Source organism: Dromiciops gliroides, chromosome 3, assembly GCF_019393635.1.
Source record: "Dromiciops gliroides isolate mDroGli1 chromosome 3, mDroGli1.pri, whole genome shotgun sequence".
Taxonomy (NCBI): domain Eukaryota; kingdom Metazoa; phylum Chordata; class Mammalia; order Microbiotheria; family Microbiotheriidae; genus Dromiciops; species Dromiciops gliroides.
In genome coordinates, this window is record NC_057863.1 from 358,813,207 (window position 1) to 358,831,482 (window position 18,276).

General features: G+C 37.8%; 1 protein-coding gene across 1 annotated transcript in view; it reads right to left on the reverse strand.

Annotated features, from left to right (window-relative positions):
* The window catches only part of KMT2A (lysine methyltransferase 2A), an 85,620-nt gene that overhangs the window by 31,320 nt on the left and 36,024 nt on the right, over window positions 1-18,276 (reverse strand). Inside the window, exons 4-12 of the mRNA XM_043995296.1 lie at window positions 14,577-17,230; window positions 13,464-13,641; window positions 12,611-12,845; window positions 10,343-10,407; window positions 9,681-10,094; window positions 8,506-8,579; window positions 7,831-7,959; window positions 6,829-6,942; window positions 4,032-4,178 (exon numbers count right to left, since the gene is read on the reverse strand). Coding sequence (XP_043851231.1) covers window positions 4,032-4,178; window positions 6,829-6,942; window positions 7,831-7,959; window positions 8,506-8,579; window positions 9,681-10,094; window positions 10,343-10,407; window positions 12,611-12,845; window positions 13,464-13,641; window positions 14,577-17,230 — 4,010 coding nt within the window. The remainder of the gene's footprint in view (window positions 1-4,031; window positions 4,179-6,828; window positions 6,943-7,830; window positions 7,960-8,505; window positions 8,580-9,680; window positions 10,095-10,342; window positions 10,408-12,610; window positions 12,846-13,463; window positions 13,642-14,576; window positions 17,231-18,276) is intronic.

The following is an 18,276-nucleotide window of genomic DNA, read 5'->3' on the forward strand; positions in this document are numbered from 1 at the left end:
AAATGTTTATTATAAAAAAAAATCTCTGTTGCTCTATCAAGAGGAGGGGGAATATGTTTCAATACTTTTGGGGACTACAAATTAGACTAATTAGACAAATTGGGACTACAATTAGTTTTAAAAAATTTGCCCTCTTTTGTTGTATCACTGAACTGAGTGTTTCTTTCTTCTCCTCCCCAAAAGTCAACCCATAGATGGTTGTGTTTTTTTTGATCATGTGTTTTTAAAGGGGAAAAAATCACTGAACAATTAGTTTCAGACAAAAAAAGTCTGAAAAAACTGCAATTAGATTTTCAGCTACTCAGTTAGTGAGCCTTTTTTTAGTGTATAACATTTTTTCTTTTGACTTTGCTCATTTCTCTCAATATCAATTCAAATAACACTTCACAGATTTTTTACAAGTCCTTGCATTCTTTTCATTGCATTATTACAGAATAAGCCTAATAAAAGTGTTTTCATTCATTAATGACTTTAATCATTTATCTATGATAGAACAACTCTTTTCCCTACTCATGCCAGTACCAATTATATCTGATATCACTTTTTTATCAGCAATAGATGATACCAGTTTCTCTTCTTATTCTATGTGCACTGATTTTATTCTTTCATAAACTCTTAAAATTTTATGTAATCAAGTCTGATAATTTTGTTTTTTATGATCACTTTTCTCTCTTGAATGGGTAAGAAGTCTTTCCCTAGTCAGAGTTGTGAAAGGTACCGCCTTCTGAATATTGTTTTTTATGATAGGACTTCTTATAATTAGGTCATATATCTAGTTGCAGATTGTTATATTTAGATATTAGCCTAAATTCTGCAAAACAACTTTCCAGTTTTCCCAGTTGTTCTTGTCAAATAAGGATTCTGTCCTCCAATAACTAATATTTTTGAGTTTTAAGAATTTTCTGAAAGAATTGGGGATACTTAATCTGGAGAAAAAAAAGCTATCAGTCAAAAAGGGATTAGACTTGTTCTTGGACATAAATAAAAGCAAAGGGTAGATGTTGAAAAAAGGGACAAATTGGGCTTTGTGTCAGGAAAAGCTTCCTAACAGTTAATTATCCAAAAATGGAATGGGTTGCCTCAGAAGTTAGAGGGCTCCTTAAGGAGGTTAATTTCATCTACAAAATTCTGTTATCAAGCACTGGCTCCTGTTTCTGGGTTTTGCTTGTCAAATCTGTTTCACTGATCTGCTTTTTCATTTTTGTAACCACTACCAAATAGATTATTGATTTTCTAGTATAGTTTGAGATCTTAATTCCTAATTTTAAAATTTCTGTTCTTTAGATTACAGACCTTCTGATCCTCCAAATGAATTTGTTATTTTGTTTTATTTTTATAAACTAATTCCTTGGTAATTTGAGAGGCATACCACTAAAATGATATTTAATTTAGACAACAGTATAATTTTTATTATGTTGGCCTAGCCCAACTAAAGACACTGAATGCCTTTATTTTTTATGTCTTCCTTTGTTTTGTACATAGTATTTTATAGTTTTACTTATACAAATCTTGAAAATGTCTTGGTAGGTTAACTCCCAGATACTTTATGCATTTTCTAACTACTGTGAAGGCAATTTCTTTTATCATTACTTACTGTTTATATTAGTGTTGCATAGAAATGCTAATGATTTTTGTGAGATTATTTTGTATCCTGCTATTTTACCGTTAATCATCTTAATTAATTAGTTCCTTCATCAATTCTCTGGGATTCTATAAGAACCATCATGTTATTTACCAACACATACAATTTTTTTGACTTCTTGTTAATGGTTGTACTTTTAATTTCCTTTTCTTAATGCATTGTTACTGCTAGCATTTCTAGACTTATGTCAAATAGTAGGGCAGAGAAGAAATCTTTGTTTTATCCTTATTTGTGACAGTAAAGTTTCTAGTGTTGCAAATAATGGTAGCTCTTACTTTTAGATAGATGTTTTTGATAATATTAAAGGACTTTCTAATATGCTTATTCTTTTTGGAGTTTTTTTAAACAGCAAATGAGTCGCATATTTTGCCAAAAAAATTTCTGCATCAATTTTTGTACATGATAGTTGTGAAACACTCTGGTATGAAGACATCTCCATTAGCTATCATCCTTTATCTTTCCCTTTTGTGGTGAAATTACTTGAGAAGAACGTCTACAATAGTCTCTCTCATCTTGTTTGCAGTCTAGCTTCTGATTCATCCTTCAAAATGGATCTCTCCCAAGTTACTAATGATCTCTTTTTATTTTTTTAAATGTAATAAACATTTTTATTTATAGTCTGGGGTTCCAATTTTTATCTTTCCTTCCCTCCCTCCCCTTCCCCACTCCCTGAGATGGCAAGCAATCAGATATGGGTTATACATGTGTGATTATGCAAAGTATTACCATATTTGTCATTTTGTAAAATAAAACCTGATTTAAAAAAAGTGAAAAATAGCATGCTTCAGTTTGTTTGTGCAAAAGCTTTTTAATTTTATATAATCAAAATGATCCATTTTACATTTTTCTCTATATCTTCTTTGGTCCTAAATTCTTCCTCTGCCCATAAATCTGACAGATAAATGATTCCATACTCTCTTTATTTGCTTATGGTATCATCTTTTAAGTATAAATCATGTACCTATTTTGACCTTATTTTAGTTTCTGCCATATTGTTTTTCAATTTTCCCAGCAGTTTTTGCCAAATAATGAATTTTTGTTCCAAAATCTTGGATCTTTGGGTTTGTCATATACTAGATTACTATAGTCATTTACTATAGTGTAATCTCTATCTATTCTATTCCACTAATCTATCTCTCTATTTCTTAGCCAGTACCAGATTGTTTTGATAATTACCACTTTATAATACAGTTTGAGATCTGGAACTGACTCTGTGGGGGGTGAGGGGGATGACATGATCAAACCTGAGCTTTAGGAACATCACTTTAACAGCTGAGTGGGGGACAGATTAAAGTGAACAGAGTCTTAAGGCAAGCATACCAACTTTTATGAACTAAGGTTGTGGCAGTGTCAGAGTCAGAGGAAAGAAGAGGGTTTATGCAAGAGACTTTATGAAGGTAAAATCAACAGGCCTTGGCAATGGATTGGATACGAAGAGGAAAGTTTAAAAGAGAATGAGGACTCAAAGATAACCTTTAGGTTCCATCAATATCCGTCCTTTCTTTGGAGGTGGATAGTACGTTTCATCAATAGTCCTTTGGGATTGTCTTGGATCATTGTATTGTTGAAAATAATTGTTTGGAAAATAAAATTCTATCCTGAAAATAATTGTCATTCACATTTCTTCATCAAACAATATTGCTGTCTCTGTGCATAACATTCTCCTGGTTCTGCTCACTTCACTATACATCATTTCATACATATCTTTCCAGGCCTTTCTGAAGCCATCCTGCTTGTTATTTCTTGTTGCACAATAATATTCCATCACCATCATATACCACAGTTTGCTTAGCCATTCCCCAATTGATGGGCATTCCTTTGATTTCCAATTCTTAGCCACCACAGAAAGAGCTGCTATAAATATTTTTGTACAAATAGGTCTTTTTCTTCAGACACAGCCAGAAATCCCAAGGAATTTAATCTCAAATCTATTTCCCTGAGATAATACAATTAAAACATTTTATGTGAGGAGAATGATGGCCTATACAACCAAAGCCAGGGACTAGCATTCACCTAGTAGCAGCTACTTAAATTATCCCCAAAATTAAAATGTGAAAGAAGAACACTAGTCAATTCACCTGGACATCAAAAAGAGATAAAACTAACAAAGAAATATTCATGGCGGAACAAATACTGGGCTAACTGTTAGAAAGATTTGGATAACATCCTACTTAGTGTAGATGTAAGGCCTTAGCTAAATAAAATAAAAGGATTAAAACAGATAATCTCTAAGTTCTCTGAATAGAGTTGACATTCTATGAAAGAGAGGGTCACTAGAAAAGTCCAAATCCTAATACTGGATATTGAGGAAATTTTATGAACAGTCCTAGGAAGGAAATATAGACAGAGGGACGTGTCCCAAAGTGGTTATGTTATTTATTCTTAGTACCTTTGTAGCCTGGTGTTGTCTTCCACACACATGACAGAACTTGCAGCGACGACAACACCAGTTTTCCAACTGGTCCTCTAGAGGGCGCTCATTCTCCTCCAAACAGAATTTGTGGAAGGGCTCACAACAGACTTGGCAATATACAAACTAGGAGAGAGATAATAAGAATATATTAGCTATTGCTTAGAAATATCAACCAATCCTCCTTTTTTCTTTCTGGTTTTATAACAAGTAGAATTTAATTGGTGAGATTAATATGTGAACGAAGCCCTAAAGACATTGATGTCCTATATGCCTTCCAATTTCAGTGATAAATTGTTTCATACAAGATAGAGGGTTTTAGAAAAACATTAATTTGAAAACAGTACAGAAGCCCCAGTTAGACATTAAAGGGGAGGCAACTAGAAATTTCTTCTGATCAAGAATATCGTGCACTTTTGTTTAGTTTTAGGGGAGCATCAAGCTCTAAGAAAAATTCTGTGCTGGATTAAGATCTGAAGACAGGAATGATTATCGGTATAAAATTAATTTATTCCTTTGGGTCATATATGAAAGCCACTTGGACTTTTAACTAGTAATGGATACATTTACAGCTATCAAAAGCAAATCCTTCATCCACAAGATAGCCTTATTATCCCATACACTATACTTGGACACCTAAAAAAAAAGTCAGAAAAGTTATTATTCCTCCAGTTTAACCCTAGTAAAGCTAATGGATTTTTTAAAAAAATAAACATTTTTTATTTAAAGGTTTGAGTTCTAAATTCTATCTCTCCCTCTATTCCTTCCTCCCCACCCCCCAGGCAGTAAGCAATCAGGTATAGGTTAGATGTGTGCAATAATGTAGAATATTACCAAATTAGTCATTTTGTATAATAAAAGAAAAAAATGAAAATTATCATTGTTCAATCAATATCAGTTCTTTCTTTGGAGGTGGATAGTATGCTTCATCATTAGTCCTTTAGGATTGTCTTAGATAATTGTATTGCTGAGAACAATTAAGTCATTCACAGTTCTTCATCAAACAATATTGCTATCACTGTGCACAACATTCTCCTGGTTCTGCTCACTTCATTATACATCAGTTCATATAAGTCTTTCTAGGCCTTTCTGAAATCATCCTGCTTGTCATTTCTTTTTTCTTTCTTTTTTTTTGGTGAGGCAACTGGGATTAAGTGACTTGCCCAGAGTCACACAGCTAGTATCAAGTGTCTGAGGCTAGATCTGAACTCAGGTCCTCCTGAATCCAGGGCAGGTGCTCTATCCACTGCGCCACTTAGCTGCCCTTTGCTTGTCATTTCTTATAGCATAATATTTCATCACCATCATATACCACAGCTTGTTTAGCCATTCCCCAATTGATGGGCATTCCTTTGATTTCCAATTCTTAGCCACCACAGAAAGAGCTGCTATAAATATTTTTGTACAAATAGGTCTTTCTCTCTTTTCAGGGATGTTTTGGGGATATAAACCTTGTTTTGTTTTTGAAGAAATAAGAGGAGTTCCGGAGGTGGAGCCAAGATGGTGGAGTGCAACCAGGAAGCTGCCTGAGGTCTTTCAATTTCCCTCAGAAACAATGTTAAATCAAGCCTCTCAATAGATTCTGGAGCTGCAAAACCTGCACTTGCACTCGAGAACACACACACACACACACACACACACACACACACACACACACACACACACACACACCCAGAGCAAAACAATCTTAAGAAAAGATAACTTAGAAGATCTTCAGTAAAGGCCTGTTTCATGTGGGTAAAAGGGGAGCACAGCTCAGTGCAGAAGGTGTCTGGGCAAGGCAGCAAAAGGCTGTTAGCCACAGCACAGATTAGCAGCTGAGGACCTGCAGTCCTAGCCCAGCAAGCTAGTAGCACGGCAAGCCAATTGTGAGGCCTCCAACCCCAACACAGAAGGCAATCTGCAAGCTGGGGTATCGGTTGCACAACAAGCCCAATTAGGTTGGGCTACTCCAATGCAGTGAGAAGCTGCAAGCTGCTGACACCTCAGAGCAGAAAGCTGGTGACTCGGCCCCCAGACCCCAGCAAAAGAAGCTCTGGACAGTGGATGCTATACCACAGGAGCAGAACTCAACCTTAAAAGGCACAAAAGAGGCTAAAATAAAAATAAAAATATGAATAAGAAACAAAAACCCCTCATCATTGACAGTTACTATGGTGTCAGGGAGGATTAAAACATAAACTCAGAGGAAGACAACAATAATCAAACTTCTACATGTGAAGCCTTAAAGGGGAAGAAGAATTGGTCTTGAGACTAAAAAGCCCACCTGGAAGAGCTCAAAAAGGATTTTATAAGCTAAATATGAGAGGCAGAAGAAATAAGGTCTGCTCATAAACTTTTTAGCATCAGTATGATTTCTGATCGTCTATTTTCCTACCTCCTGGAAAGTCCCAAAAGCCTTACTCGTGCTGTTTAAAATGGGACACAGTATCTACTATATTCTAGGAGGGTAGCAAATAATTTCTATTAAAACAGAGCATTTATACTGCTATATATCTTCATCCTCTTAAAATCCTGTTTCTTTCAAGACTGAGCATATACTACCTTTTGCACAAAGCCTATCCCAATCCCCCCAGCTAGTACCACCTCCCCTCCAGAATCACTTTGTAGTTACTTTATATATACCCAAATATAGACATGTTGTCTTTCCCAAGACAATGTAAGTTCCTTGATCTGAAAGCAAGGATTGTTGCACTTTTTTCTTTGTTTCCCTAGTATAATTCCTGGCACACAATTAGTGCTTAGTAAATACTTGTTGATTGATTAAGGATGTTACCTCTACATGTCCACTGCTGGCACAGAGAAAGCAAACCACTCTGGGAGTTATAGGAACTGAGGTCAAGATGCCTAGACCACCCATCTCCCACACATTTTCCACTTCACAGTCTTCCTGCAAAGTAACAAAGTTGAACTTATGAATCTTCAAAGAATATGGCTTTGAGAAGAAAGAAAGCAAATATTATAGCCATAAAACCACCACAATACCAATAGTTAAAAGCTCTACATTTTAGTGAATTAAAAAATGTGTTGTGCTACCTTTTTTTTTTTTAAAGTGAGGCAATTGGGGTTAAGTGACTTGCCCAGGGTCACACAGCTAGTGTTAAGTGTCTGAGGCTGGATTTGAACTCAGGTACTCCTGACTCCAGGGCCAGTGCTCTATCCACTGTGCCACCCAGGTGCCCTGTGCTACTTTTTTCTAATTGTCTAATCTCAGGCACAAACCATTTCAAGACCTCACCTATCAATTCATACTAAATACATTGTATCAATATAGCTGGAATTAAATTTCTATTACAGCTCTATTGACTCAAGCATTCCTTTATGGTTTGATAATTTTTCTTTAATGGAACTTTCTCCCTAGGAAACTGTCTTTATATAGTCATTTGCAAAGTTCCTCCTAAAAGTCTAGCTTATTCAACCGGTGCAAGACTATTATTCCACGAAGAAGACAAAAGCTAGAAAGAGTTCCCATTTATCTCAAACATCCTACATCCTAGGCTATGATTCAATTAGAGCAGGGTTTCTTAACCTCTTTTTACACTGCAGAATCCCTTGGTGTCCTGGGGAAGCCTATGGAACCCTTTGCAGAATATTTTTTAAGGCATAAAACAGAATACATAGGATCACAAATGAAATAAATCATTTTGAAATAGTTATCAAAATTAAAAAAAATATTTCTGGATCCCAAGTTAAGAACCCTGACATTACTTGAAGAAATACAGTTCTAGTGTTTATTTGCAGCCTAGTATGTCCAAACTAAGTCATTAGGCTCCTTTACCTTAAAGTCTACTCTGATCCGGTGGACTCCATCGGCTGGCAACTTTTGCTTGGAACTATTTCCATTGGAGAGGGTGTTGAGTATATTCAGAGTGCCATTCTCTTGCTTACTGACTGGAGGTGGTTTTTCCTAGAGTCAAGAGGTGGAAACAAAAGCAAACCACAACCTACTTGCCTACTTATTCAGCACTACAGAGGATAACAATTTAAAAATAGATCTTATTTGGAACCCGTTGAAAAATTCCCAAATGAGAATTTTGAAAGAAAAGGCAATGGATTTTACACAAATACAGATTTTTCTCTAAGTCCATAAATTATCAAAGGAAAAGGAAAATAAGGGTAGATAAGGAAGAGTAAGTATTATAGATAGAAACTTAAAGAACTAATTGTGCAGAAGGTGAGAAAACACACTTAAGCTAAGCAGGCTGAAACACAGCAGATTCCTTGGGTAGTGTCAGCAAGTACAACTCTAAGAGGGGCAACCAAGGGTGGAATGAAAAACAGAGAAATAGGCTAACTCCTTGACCTAGACTTCTTTGCTTTATCTTTTAAGATCCTGAGACAGAAGCAGAAATATAGAATCATTTCTGCACCTTATAAAAATCATAAAATAGGGTTACTTTTCTTAAAAAAGAAAGAGTCTGAATTACTGGAAGACAAACAAAGAGCACCTCACCTTTTCTTTTGGTTTCTGTTTCACAGGAATACTTGGGCGAGGAGCTACTTTTTTCGACTTGCTTTGTTCGGGTACTGAGAAATTAAGAATAAATTATACAAGTCAGGTGCTGCCAATCTTACAATCACTTCTAACAATGACTACCCTAATATTATTGATTCACCTAGGATTTTTTTTAATCAAACAATGTTCCAACCCTGGAAGAATTTGAGTAGGAAATTGAAGACAATTCCTCAAATTTGCTTCCTTTCCATTTACATACTGTATCCATCCCAGTTTAGGCCATTATCTTTTCCTATTTAGATTATTAATTAGAATAGCCAGGTCCTACCTGGTCTTCCTGCTTTTAGTCTAACCATTTTTCCTCCTGAGTAATCTTCCTAATTCAATACTCTGGCTAGACCCCTCATTCAAAAACCTTCAGTGGTTCCCCACTGCCTAAACTTCTAATGCTCACAGTCAAGCCTTCCACAATCTATGCCCAACCTAATTATCCAGCCTCCTTTGATACTACACCCCTTCAGATAAGTCTGCATTAAAACCAAACTTAACTGTTCCCTCTCCTCCACTCTCATTTTGTCCCTTTCCTGTTCCTGTCCTTTTTCTCATGCAATCTTTTGTGCCTAGAATGGAATCCCTCTTTATCCCATCTTAGTACAGTGAGGTCCCTTCCTTCCTTCAAGGCCCAATTCAAATAATACTTTATCCCTGCCCCTACCCCCGATTCCAATCTGAAAGTGATCTCTTCCCTCCTCAGATTTCTCCTCATACTTTACTTTGTCTGGATCTTTCCTTTGCACTTACCACATTTTCTCCTGTACCACAGTTATCTGTGTATCTGTGGTACATGTCTTATCCCCATTAGATTGTAAGCTCCTTGAGACCATGGTCTGTGTCGTATATATCTTTGAATCCCCAGCATCTAGCAAAATGCCTTATGAGTAGCAAGCACTTAATTATATTTATTAAGTGTTGGTTGGGCAGAGAACACATGGTAGCTGATTTTTCTGAACCCAGGACTTAAAATTACATAGCAATTTACATAGGGCACACATTTAAGGCTTTTAGTTGGTCTAACAACACCTTAGAAGAATACCGATGTCTTTAAATAAGCAGAGTTTTGGTTGGTATTTTTGGCTTGGGGTTAGCAATTCCTTCTATCTTCATTTATTCACCTGATTCTGGAGGTGGTGGAGGAGGTGGAGGAGGTGGTGGAGGTGGTGGGGGTGGGGGTGGTGGCGGCTGCTTTTTCTTGGGCTCACTAGGAGTGGTCTTGGGAGCTTCCTTTTTTAGTGGTGCTGTGCTAGGTGGCTGTGGAGGAATGACCTGCACTGGCTGGGAGACCTGCTTGCCAGTCTTCCTAGTAGCAGAAGTGCTGGATTGTTTAGAATCAGCCCCTGGAGTAGACGCATTTCCATCCTCATTCTTTTCTTCCACAGGTTTTCGGGGGGGAGGTTCACTGCTTTTCTTTGAGGCATGATCCTCTCTTGCTGGTGGAGCTGTTTTCTGGCTAGGGTCCACAACATTTTTTACAACGTTGCTCTCTTTCTTTTCACTGGTCTTGGACTTCTTCTCTTTCTTTTTCACAGCTGGTATAGGGAATATGATCACATGTAAATAATACACAGTACTTTGATTTAAAACAGAAACTTAGAAACATCATGCAGTCTTACACACTGCTTCTCTCAGGCAAAGCTGGCCCTAGATGGCACAAGGGGAACTGGACATGATTTATCTTTACAGGGGAAAGGAGCGAGCTAACCATGAGACGTGCAAACAGATGGATGGCATTCAATTAGCAGGAGAGGCTTTAAAGGGCTCTTGGTAACAGCTCTACCTTTAGCCTGCTTCTGCAGGTAGGCTTTGGAAGGCATCCATTGAAGGTTCTGGCATTTCCTCATCCTAGAGTAACAAGAGATAGACCAGAGGACAAGTTACTTTGAAAAGATAGACAGTTGGAAGGGTAATCAAAACAGATCCATTAATTTGCCCTCAAGAATTCTAAGTCTGTTTCAAGTTCATCAAGAGCAAAGCTTGTTACGGGTGAAGAAAGGAGCTACTTGAATTTAAAAGGATGAGGTCGTAGCTCAATGTAGCTTCAATCCTCAAGGATACCTGTAACAGCTCTATTAATTTTCCTCGGAATTTAAAAGGTTAAGCAAATCCCAGCCTATTTCTCCAAATCAGAACAGGTATTCAGTGGGGGTAGATGTCCAGTTGTTGATTATGTTGTAGAAAGAATTCATATTTAGGCTTAAGATTTTAAACCTATATCATACAACTGAATTATCTAGAACGAGGTAAACCACGCTGGCAATAAAATTTAGCACTACTCCCTCATGGAAGAGTTCATTTTTTTAGTTATTGTCTGAACACCAAATAAGCTGGAAATTAGAAAACAGATTCTTTATCTGCCATTCTAATTCTAAAAGTATCTATTTCATGACTTTTCTTAACATGAGCTCTTCTACCATTCCAGTCTCCCCCTTTACTCCCCTCTACATGTGGACCTATCTCTAACATAACCCTATACCTCCCCCATCTCTGTACCTTTATACTGGCTATCTCCCAAGCTTTGCTTCTTCATCTCCACATCTTAGAATTCCAGGTTTCCTTTAAGACTGAGCTCAAATACCACTTTCTTCAGAAGGCCTTTTCCAAGCCCCACAAATGCTAAAGCCTTCTTCTCTAAGTTTGTCTTCTAATTACTGTGCATATATTTTTGAATGTGCCAAATGGTTTATATGTTGTTGTCCCCAATAGAACACAAGTTCCTTGAAAGCAGGAACTGTTTTTGCTTTTCTTTGTATCTCCAGTGCTTACCACAGTGCCTAGCAAAAACACTTCATGCTTGTTGACGATCAATTTGCTTTGAATTCTTTATATTGAATCGATCTCATTTGATCTCCTTTTGTGTAATCTAACTGTCATTTAATTATTTGCTTGTCACTTCTTTCTGTTTTGATGAGAGGAGATAAGGATGTAATCCTTGCATAAAGCCAGGTAAAGCTGGGGGCAATTTACAGATTTTTCCTGGAGACTGATTTTTCTGAAAATGTGGGCAATACATCAGGTTCTCAAAATATAAATAGCTTTTGTATTACCAGAATCTTTATGCCATTGCTCCTTGCTTTCAGACATTACTCCAGTTGGCAGTTCCAGTCCCAGAAAATGATTAAAGAAAGATCAAAGTTATAGGAATGGAAATCTCATTTTAACTTATAGCATATTTTAAAAATTCTCCATTGAAGTCCTGTTCCAACGTATCATTATAGTGTAGAGGTTCTCAAAGTCTATACCAATGGCTGTCAATCTCTGCTGGTTAAGTGACTTGCCCAGGGTCACATAGGTAGTCAGGGTCAAGTGTCTAAGATTGGATTTGAACTCAGGTCCTCCTGAATCCAGGAGCAGTGCTTTATCCACTGTGCCACCTAGCTGCCCTACAATCTGACTTTGTATAGGGAATACTCACACTGTAAAGATAACTATTAAGTTTTGGGTTTTTTTAGTGAGGCAATTGGGGTTAAGTGACTTGCCCAGGCTCACACAGCTAGTAAGTGTTAAGTGTCTGAGGCCGGATTTGAACTCAGGTACTCCTGACTTCCAGGGCCAGTGCTCTATCCACTGAGTCACCTAGCTGCCCCATAACTATTAAGTATTGAAACATAGATGAAAACAGCCTATAGAAAAAGATGAAATAGGTGAGGGTGAGGAGAAAGCAATTTTAATAGAACATACCCAAAATTTCCTGGATATAAGCTATATACAACCAATCCACTATAAGAAAAACAGTTTCATCTGACTTAATAAATGGCCACTGTGACCTGTATGTTGGATCTGTTTTTGTGAAACTATTCTCCTGAACACTTCATACCTCGAACTCTTCTCTACTCTAAAAACACTGCCAATTAACACCCCTAATTTTGCTTCATAAGATCCAAATCTCCAACCAATCTTCAACCCAAGTCTCAACAAGTTTTAAGACTTTTGGGCTCTGCCTGGCAAAGATATGACATACTCTTCTCCATTCAAAACCAGGGCCAAGGATGAAGAATTGCTTTTCACAATACAGAGATTAAATTATTGAAATAAAATACCCACTCACTTGCAGCACTGTTTCTTTATGTTTCGGCCACCAAATTTGGGCTTATCTAGGCAATTAGTACAAACACCACAGTCCTCAGGCACCTGACAGCCTGGGCACTGCCCACATCTCCTTGATCTCCGCCCTTTCTTCACTGGAGGTTCTTGAGGTGCCTTATTCCTGGTGACAGGCTTAATTGGCTTGATGGGTGGAGCAAGAGGTTCAGCATCTTCTGAGCCGGCAATTGATGACTTGTCTGTCAAAGAAAGTGTATTAGATCTTGTAGACTTTGTACTCTGTCCCTAAGGATTGGTGAGTAATCTTTTAAACCCCTTAAAAATTCATACTACTAGGAAATAGCCATTTTTATGATGGTTCAGAAAAACAAATATTTTCTGGTGAAAAACATTTAAATGAACAAGTCAGAACTTACATGAAATACCATTATTTCAACTTTTAAAGATTTTAATCAAGCCACTACTTTTTTTTTGGAAAGCAAGAACCTCAACCTTATATGGATAAACTATAGTTCTAGCAAAAGCAGGAAGAGAACCACTAAAAAAAAGGTTATTTTAATCAAGGAGTTCTTAACCTTTTTTTGTGTTATGGATCTCTTTGGCAGTCTAGTCAGAATGATGTTTTTAAATGCATAAAATAAAATATATAACCAATTATATTAAAATAGTTATACTTAAAAAACACAATTAATGAACACAACATTAAGAATCCCTGCTTTAAGCTATAAAACATAAGATCAGCTTTCTAGAAATTTAATGTAATCACAAAGAGGACATATTGTCACTCATTCAAGATTATTAACAATCAAATTTAAATATCTGTTCACAGGCTCCAGGATCAACATTCCTATACTTACCATCATTTCCCATGGAAGACAAAATCTTTTCTCGTTCTTCCCATGGTAAGGCACTCAGGGTGGGCATGTCATCAGGAAACACTGCTCGCTTTCGGCCAAGGGCAACAGCAGCCCTTCTACAAACATGTTTTATCCGGGGTCCTCGAACAGATGTCTCTGATGAATCACTTTCTTGACCCTAGATTTGAGATAAGCAAGAAAAGGTAAGTACCTAAAGCTATCAAGTTCCAAAATGACAACATATATTCTGAAAATAAAGTCAAAGTGTAACTGACAAACTTCTCATATTCTAGGATTAAAACAGATTTCCCAAGTAGGCTCTAAATGGACTAGTTGTTCTAAAATCCAGCAGGCCAGGACAAAACATAGAACCTAAGTGGCCTCTAATCCCACAACAGAAATCCGTTAAATTAGTTTTCTCCATTTTATCATTTCCTTAGATTAAAAAACAACAACAACACACACACCAAAAAAGAAAAAGAAAAACAAACCCAAGGTATCATGACTATATTACCTAATATGTAGGCATCTAATATGCCTAAAGTTTCTTACACTTCTAGGATGGACATATAGACCAAGACTGAAATTGGGATTGGGGGGGGCTTTAAGGAGAGGTCAAAATTACTAATTTAAGCATATTCTATTACTCAGAGGCAAACTATTAAAGAGCAACTAGCATCGTGTCAGAGGTAAGCCTCAATCTCATTATAGGAATACCAAATTGGCAGAACCCCTAAATACAAAATGTGGTCCCATATTGAAGAATGTTAAATCTAAAGAGCTCAGAAAGGTTTGTTCTTAGAAACTGAAGGTCAGGCAGGCACAACTCATCATTCTTAGCCAGAGATACTAGCAATCATTTGGCTGCATTTTTAAAAGTCTATTCCATCTTGAATTAACTTCTATGGCTTTTCTCCCCCTCAACTTCTGCTCAAGAGCTTCTTATTTAAATTTTGCAACCATCTGTTATCTGTTGTTATAATCATTACCCAGAGTAAGAAGAGCCTCTACTCTCCCTTTTAGGTGTCACAATTATACTATTTTTACTGCAAAATACAGCTTCAAAATTAAATGTGTTGAGAAGTTGTCTCATAAGCAAGATGAAAAGAATACCTGTGCTTTGGGCTGGTCAGCTTGCTTGAGAGTCTTGCTTTTCTCAATCTTATAAAGCTGGGCTTTGGCCTTTCTCAGAAGGCTGGCTACTCTCTTGTCAGCCACTGGAAGCTTGTCTGCCTGAGCCAACATGGAGCCAATGGAGGAAGTGGAATGTTTAACAGTGCTTGATGAAGAAGCAGAAAGGCAGAGTGCTTTCTCCTTCTCCAGGGATGGTGCAACAGGGGCAATGTCCAAGTTGGTTTTATCAAGGCTTCCTTTCCCTTTCTTAACAAGTATTTTGGTTTTGACAGCTGTTGTATCCCCAAGAGCCACAGTGGCAATGTCTGTCCCAGGATCAAGTGATGAAGATTTCTTCCGCCCTGCAGCTTTTTTGACAGAAGATGAAGTGGCAACATCTTCAACAACCTTCTCTTTGGAAACTCTACCTATGGGAAACAAAGCAGAGCTACTCTGAATTTCTGACCCCTTTTTCCTTTTTTCTTTCCTTGATTCCCGCTTGTTCTCTTTTTCCCTCTCTCGGTCTCTCTCTCTGTTTTTGTCCTTCTCCATACTCTTGTCAACATCTCGCTCTTTGGACAGTTCCTCAGTGGCCCTGTCTTTGTTTCTCCCTCTTTCTGTCTGAGAGCTCTTCGTGAACCAGGGGAAGAGAGGAGTAGGACTACTGGATGAGAATGGCTCTGCTGGAGTGCTAGTCTGCTTCCTTGGTCTCTGATTTTTCTCCGAAGATTCCCCAGACTGTGTCAGGGAATGGGAAGGAAAAGCAAAAGTTGGGTTTAAGGCACTAGTGGCAAGAGGACTAACAGAAATGCTTAATGAGGAAGAGACAGAAGATGGTGGGGTGAGAGGTGATAGCTCAGAAGTACTAAGCCTTCCACTTCTTGTCCTCATGGAATGAGAAGGAGATCTTGGTTCAGATCTGATAGGGCTGAACACCCTTCTTTTCCTTTTTCTATTAGATCCCCCTGTAGGTGAAGTTCCAGCAGATGTTCGATTACTAGGCAAAGTTACTGACTCAAAGATTCTGGAGTGGGCCTCACTTGGAGTAAATCTGGGAGCTCTTAGAAGAGGACTTCTTTTGTGCATATCAAACCTAGTTCCAGAATGGAGTGCTGAAAATAGCTGGGCCGGAGCAGTAGAACCAGAAGTTGAAAAACCAGAAGCAAAGCCAACATCCTCAGGAGTCAGTGGAGGGGGTCGAAAGTTATCAAAAATTGGTTTGCGGATAAGACCTTCTTTGGCATACTTCGCTGAGGAAAAGTACTGTGGCTCTGACCGAGAATGCTTTAGAGAGGTCCACCTGAATGTTGGTTCTCGTAAAATAGACTTTCGTTTCTCTTGTATGGGGGCAGCAGAGGCAGGCAAAAACGGTGACGCTAAGGGGATTGTTGGAGGCATAAGCCAAGATGTGTGGTCAGGAATACTGGAAGCTGGCTGTAGTGGTGGTGGAGGAGTGAGTAATGGTGGAGGTGGAGAGGAAGAGGTTTGTTGCTGGGGGGCACTTTGCAAGGCTGATAATTTTTTAGAAGCTCTAGACCCAAAGCTTCTCTCTGAGATTGAAAACCTTCTACTCCTCCTATCACTGTTATCATTTTCCGGGGACTGAGAAATAGGTAATGGAGCATGTACATCTGGAGTATTGCTCCGTTCTTCAGAAAGTGCCTGCATCTCCTCAGAGACCTGAGAATCTGTGGATGTATCGACACTGGGACTGCTAGATCGAGAAGAGTCAGAAGACATTTGAGAAGAGTGCTGTGAAGCTGCACTTGATTTTTCAGAGGATCCACAGGATGTAGCACTGAACCTACTGTTTGGTGTAGACTCTAGTCGAGCAATTTTAATTGGAGGGTCATAATCTTCATCTTCGATAAACCGACGAGGGGTTTTAATGATCCTTGAGGAGATAGCACTGACAACAGGCATGATGAACTGTCGGATGTTTTTGACCTGTGTTTTCACCTTTCTTCCTTGCAGCTGAGCTGCTTCTTTCTCAATCTTCTTCTGAGCTCCCTTTTTTGCCCTCTGCAAAAGTTGCTTAGCAATTGTTGCATCTGTCCTTTTGGTGGAAGGAATAATCCTAACAGGCTTAATCCTTCGAGGGCTTTGTCTGACAGCTGTCTTTTCTTCTTTTGTAAGTGGTGGTGTACCATCCTTCTCTTTCCGGACCCTTTGGGGCTTTTCCAGCTGAGAGTTAATGAGAGGTGTTGAATCTGTCTTTATCCGTTCTGATGATGGAGGTCTTCCTCGCCTTCGGACAATCTGTACCCCTTTCCTTCCAATCTGAAGCTTTCCTGTTTTAAACTTAGACTTGAGAGGGGAGAGTTTACCAGCTCTCAACTTTTTTATTTTTGCTGCTTGCTGAAACGTAGCAGAAGGTGTCCGTTTAATTTTTTTTAAGGTATCTTCTTTGCTACCCTTTGATAAGTCTGATATGTCCTTTCCTTGTGATAATTTGAATTTGACACTGCTAAGGGTTGGAGGTCTTCCTCTTCTCTTTTCTCCACTTTTAGAATCTTTCTTCTTTATTTTCTCTCCAGATTTAGTCTCTGGTTTGCTTAGAGGGGAAAACACAGGTGAAGAATCTGACAGGATAGCTGAATTTCGTTCAGAGATGCTTCTGGGTCTCCCACGAGGTTTTCGAGGACTAGATTTAACTGTGTATAGAATCAAACAGTGAAGAGCACACATTTAGCTTTGTAGTTCCAAGCGACTGGCCTTAACCAAGTGTATGTGAATTTAGCATAAGCCATGGACATGCAAAAGGAAAAGGATTCCCATTTTATATTCTAGCCCATTTGGTTTTAATATCCAAAAAACCACTTTATTTTGGGTAAGATTTTCCTTCTTCCCAAAATTAACCTTAAAGGAATAAAGTAAAACAGTCATTTACTTTTTCAAGTAAAAAGAAAATCAAAATAGCAATACATGTTTTCAGTGTAACTCTACAAGGCTAATTTTCCTGAAACTTCAGATGAGTAAGAAGAAACATTTATCCTGAGAAGGATTCAAAAATCTATACTAACTCTCCACATTCCAACATACCAAGACCAAAATTTAAGGACATTTTTACACTGGTTCATAACAATTCTTTATTTGAGAATTTTAGTTTTGAGTGAATTTGTTACTTGTGTAAACAATAATTAGATCAAGGGTCTATGGGCAAGCTTTTATCAATAAGTTCTAGGATGCCTCCAAATCTGACATGAACATATAAAAGTCAAAGCTTCAGGAAGGCTTCTAGGAAGGTCTATCAATAACTTGTAGCCTATAGTCTTTCATAATACTCATGTGTCAAAAACCTGTTCTGTTAAGCAAGATGATAATCTGTTAAACAAAAGACACCAAAAGAAGACCACTGAACTCAATGTCATGTAATCTAATAAGGAAATTAAGTGAAATGGCAAGTCCACTAATTTACTCTACTATGCTAAGATTCTTGACCTAGTGTGGTGAACCACCCAAATAATAAACATCATTATCTACCAGTTTGATATCAAGGATATTATCAGAAATGAAAAGACTATGTTGATTTGGATTAGCCAAATCTGTCTGTTTATCAGAAGGATGATAGTTGCCCCTTACTTCTTTTACAAGCCAGTATTTTAAAAAATTAATTAAACACTGCTATATCCTATCCTTTTCCTAGTCCAACATAAATGAACATACTCCTGGATCCAAAACTGATGGGGACCAAAAGAGA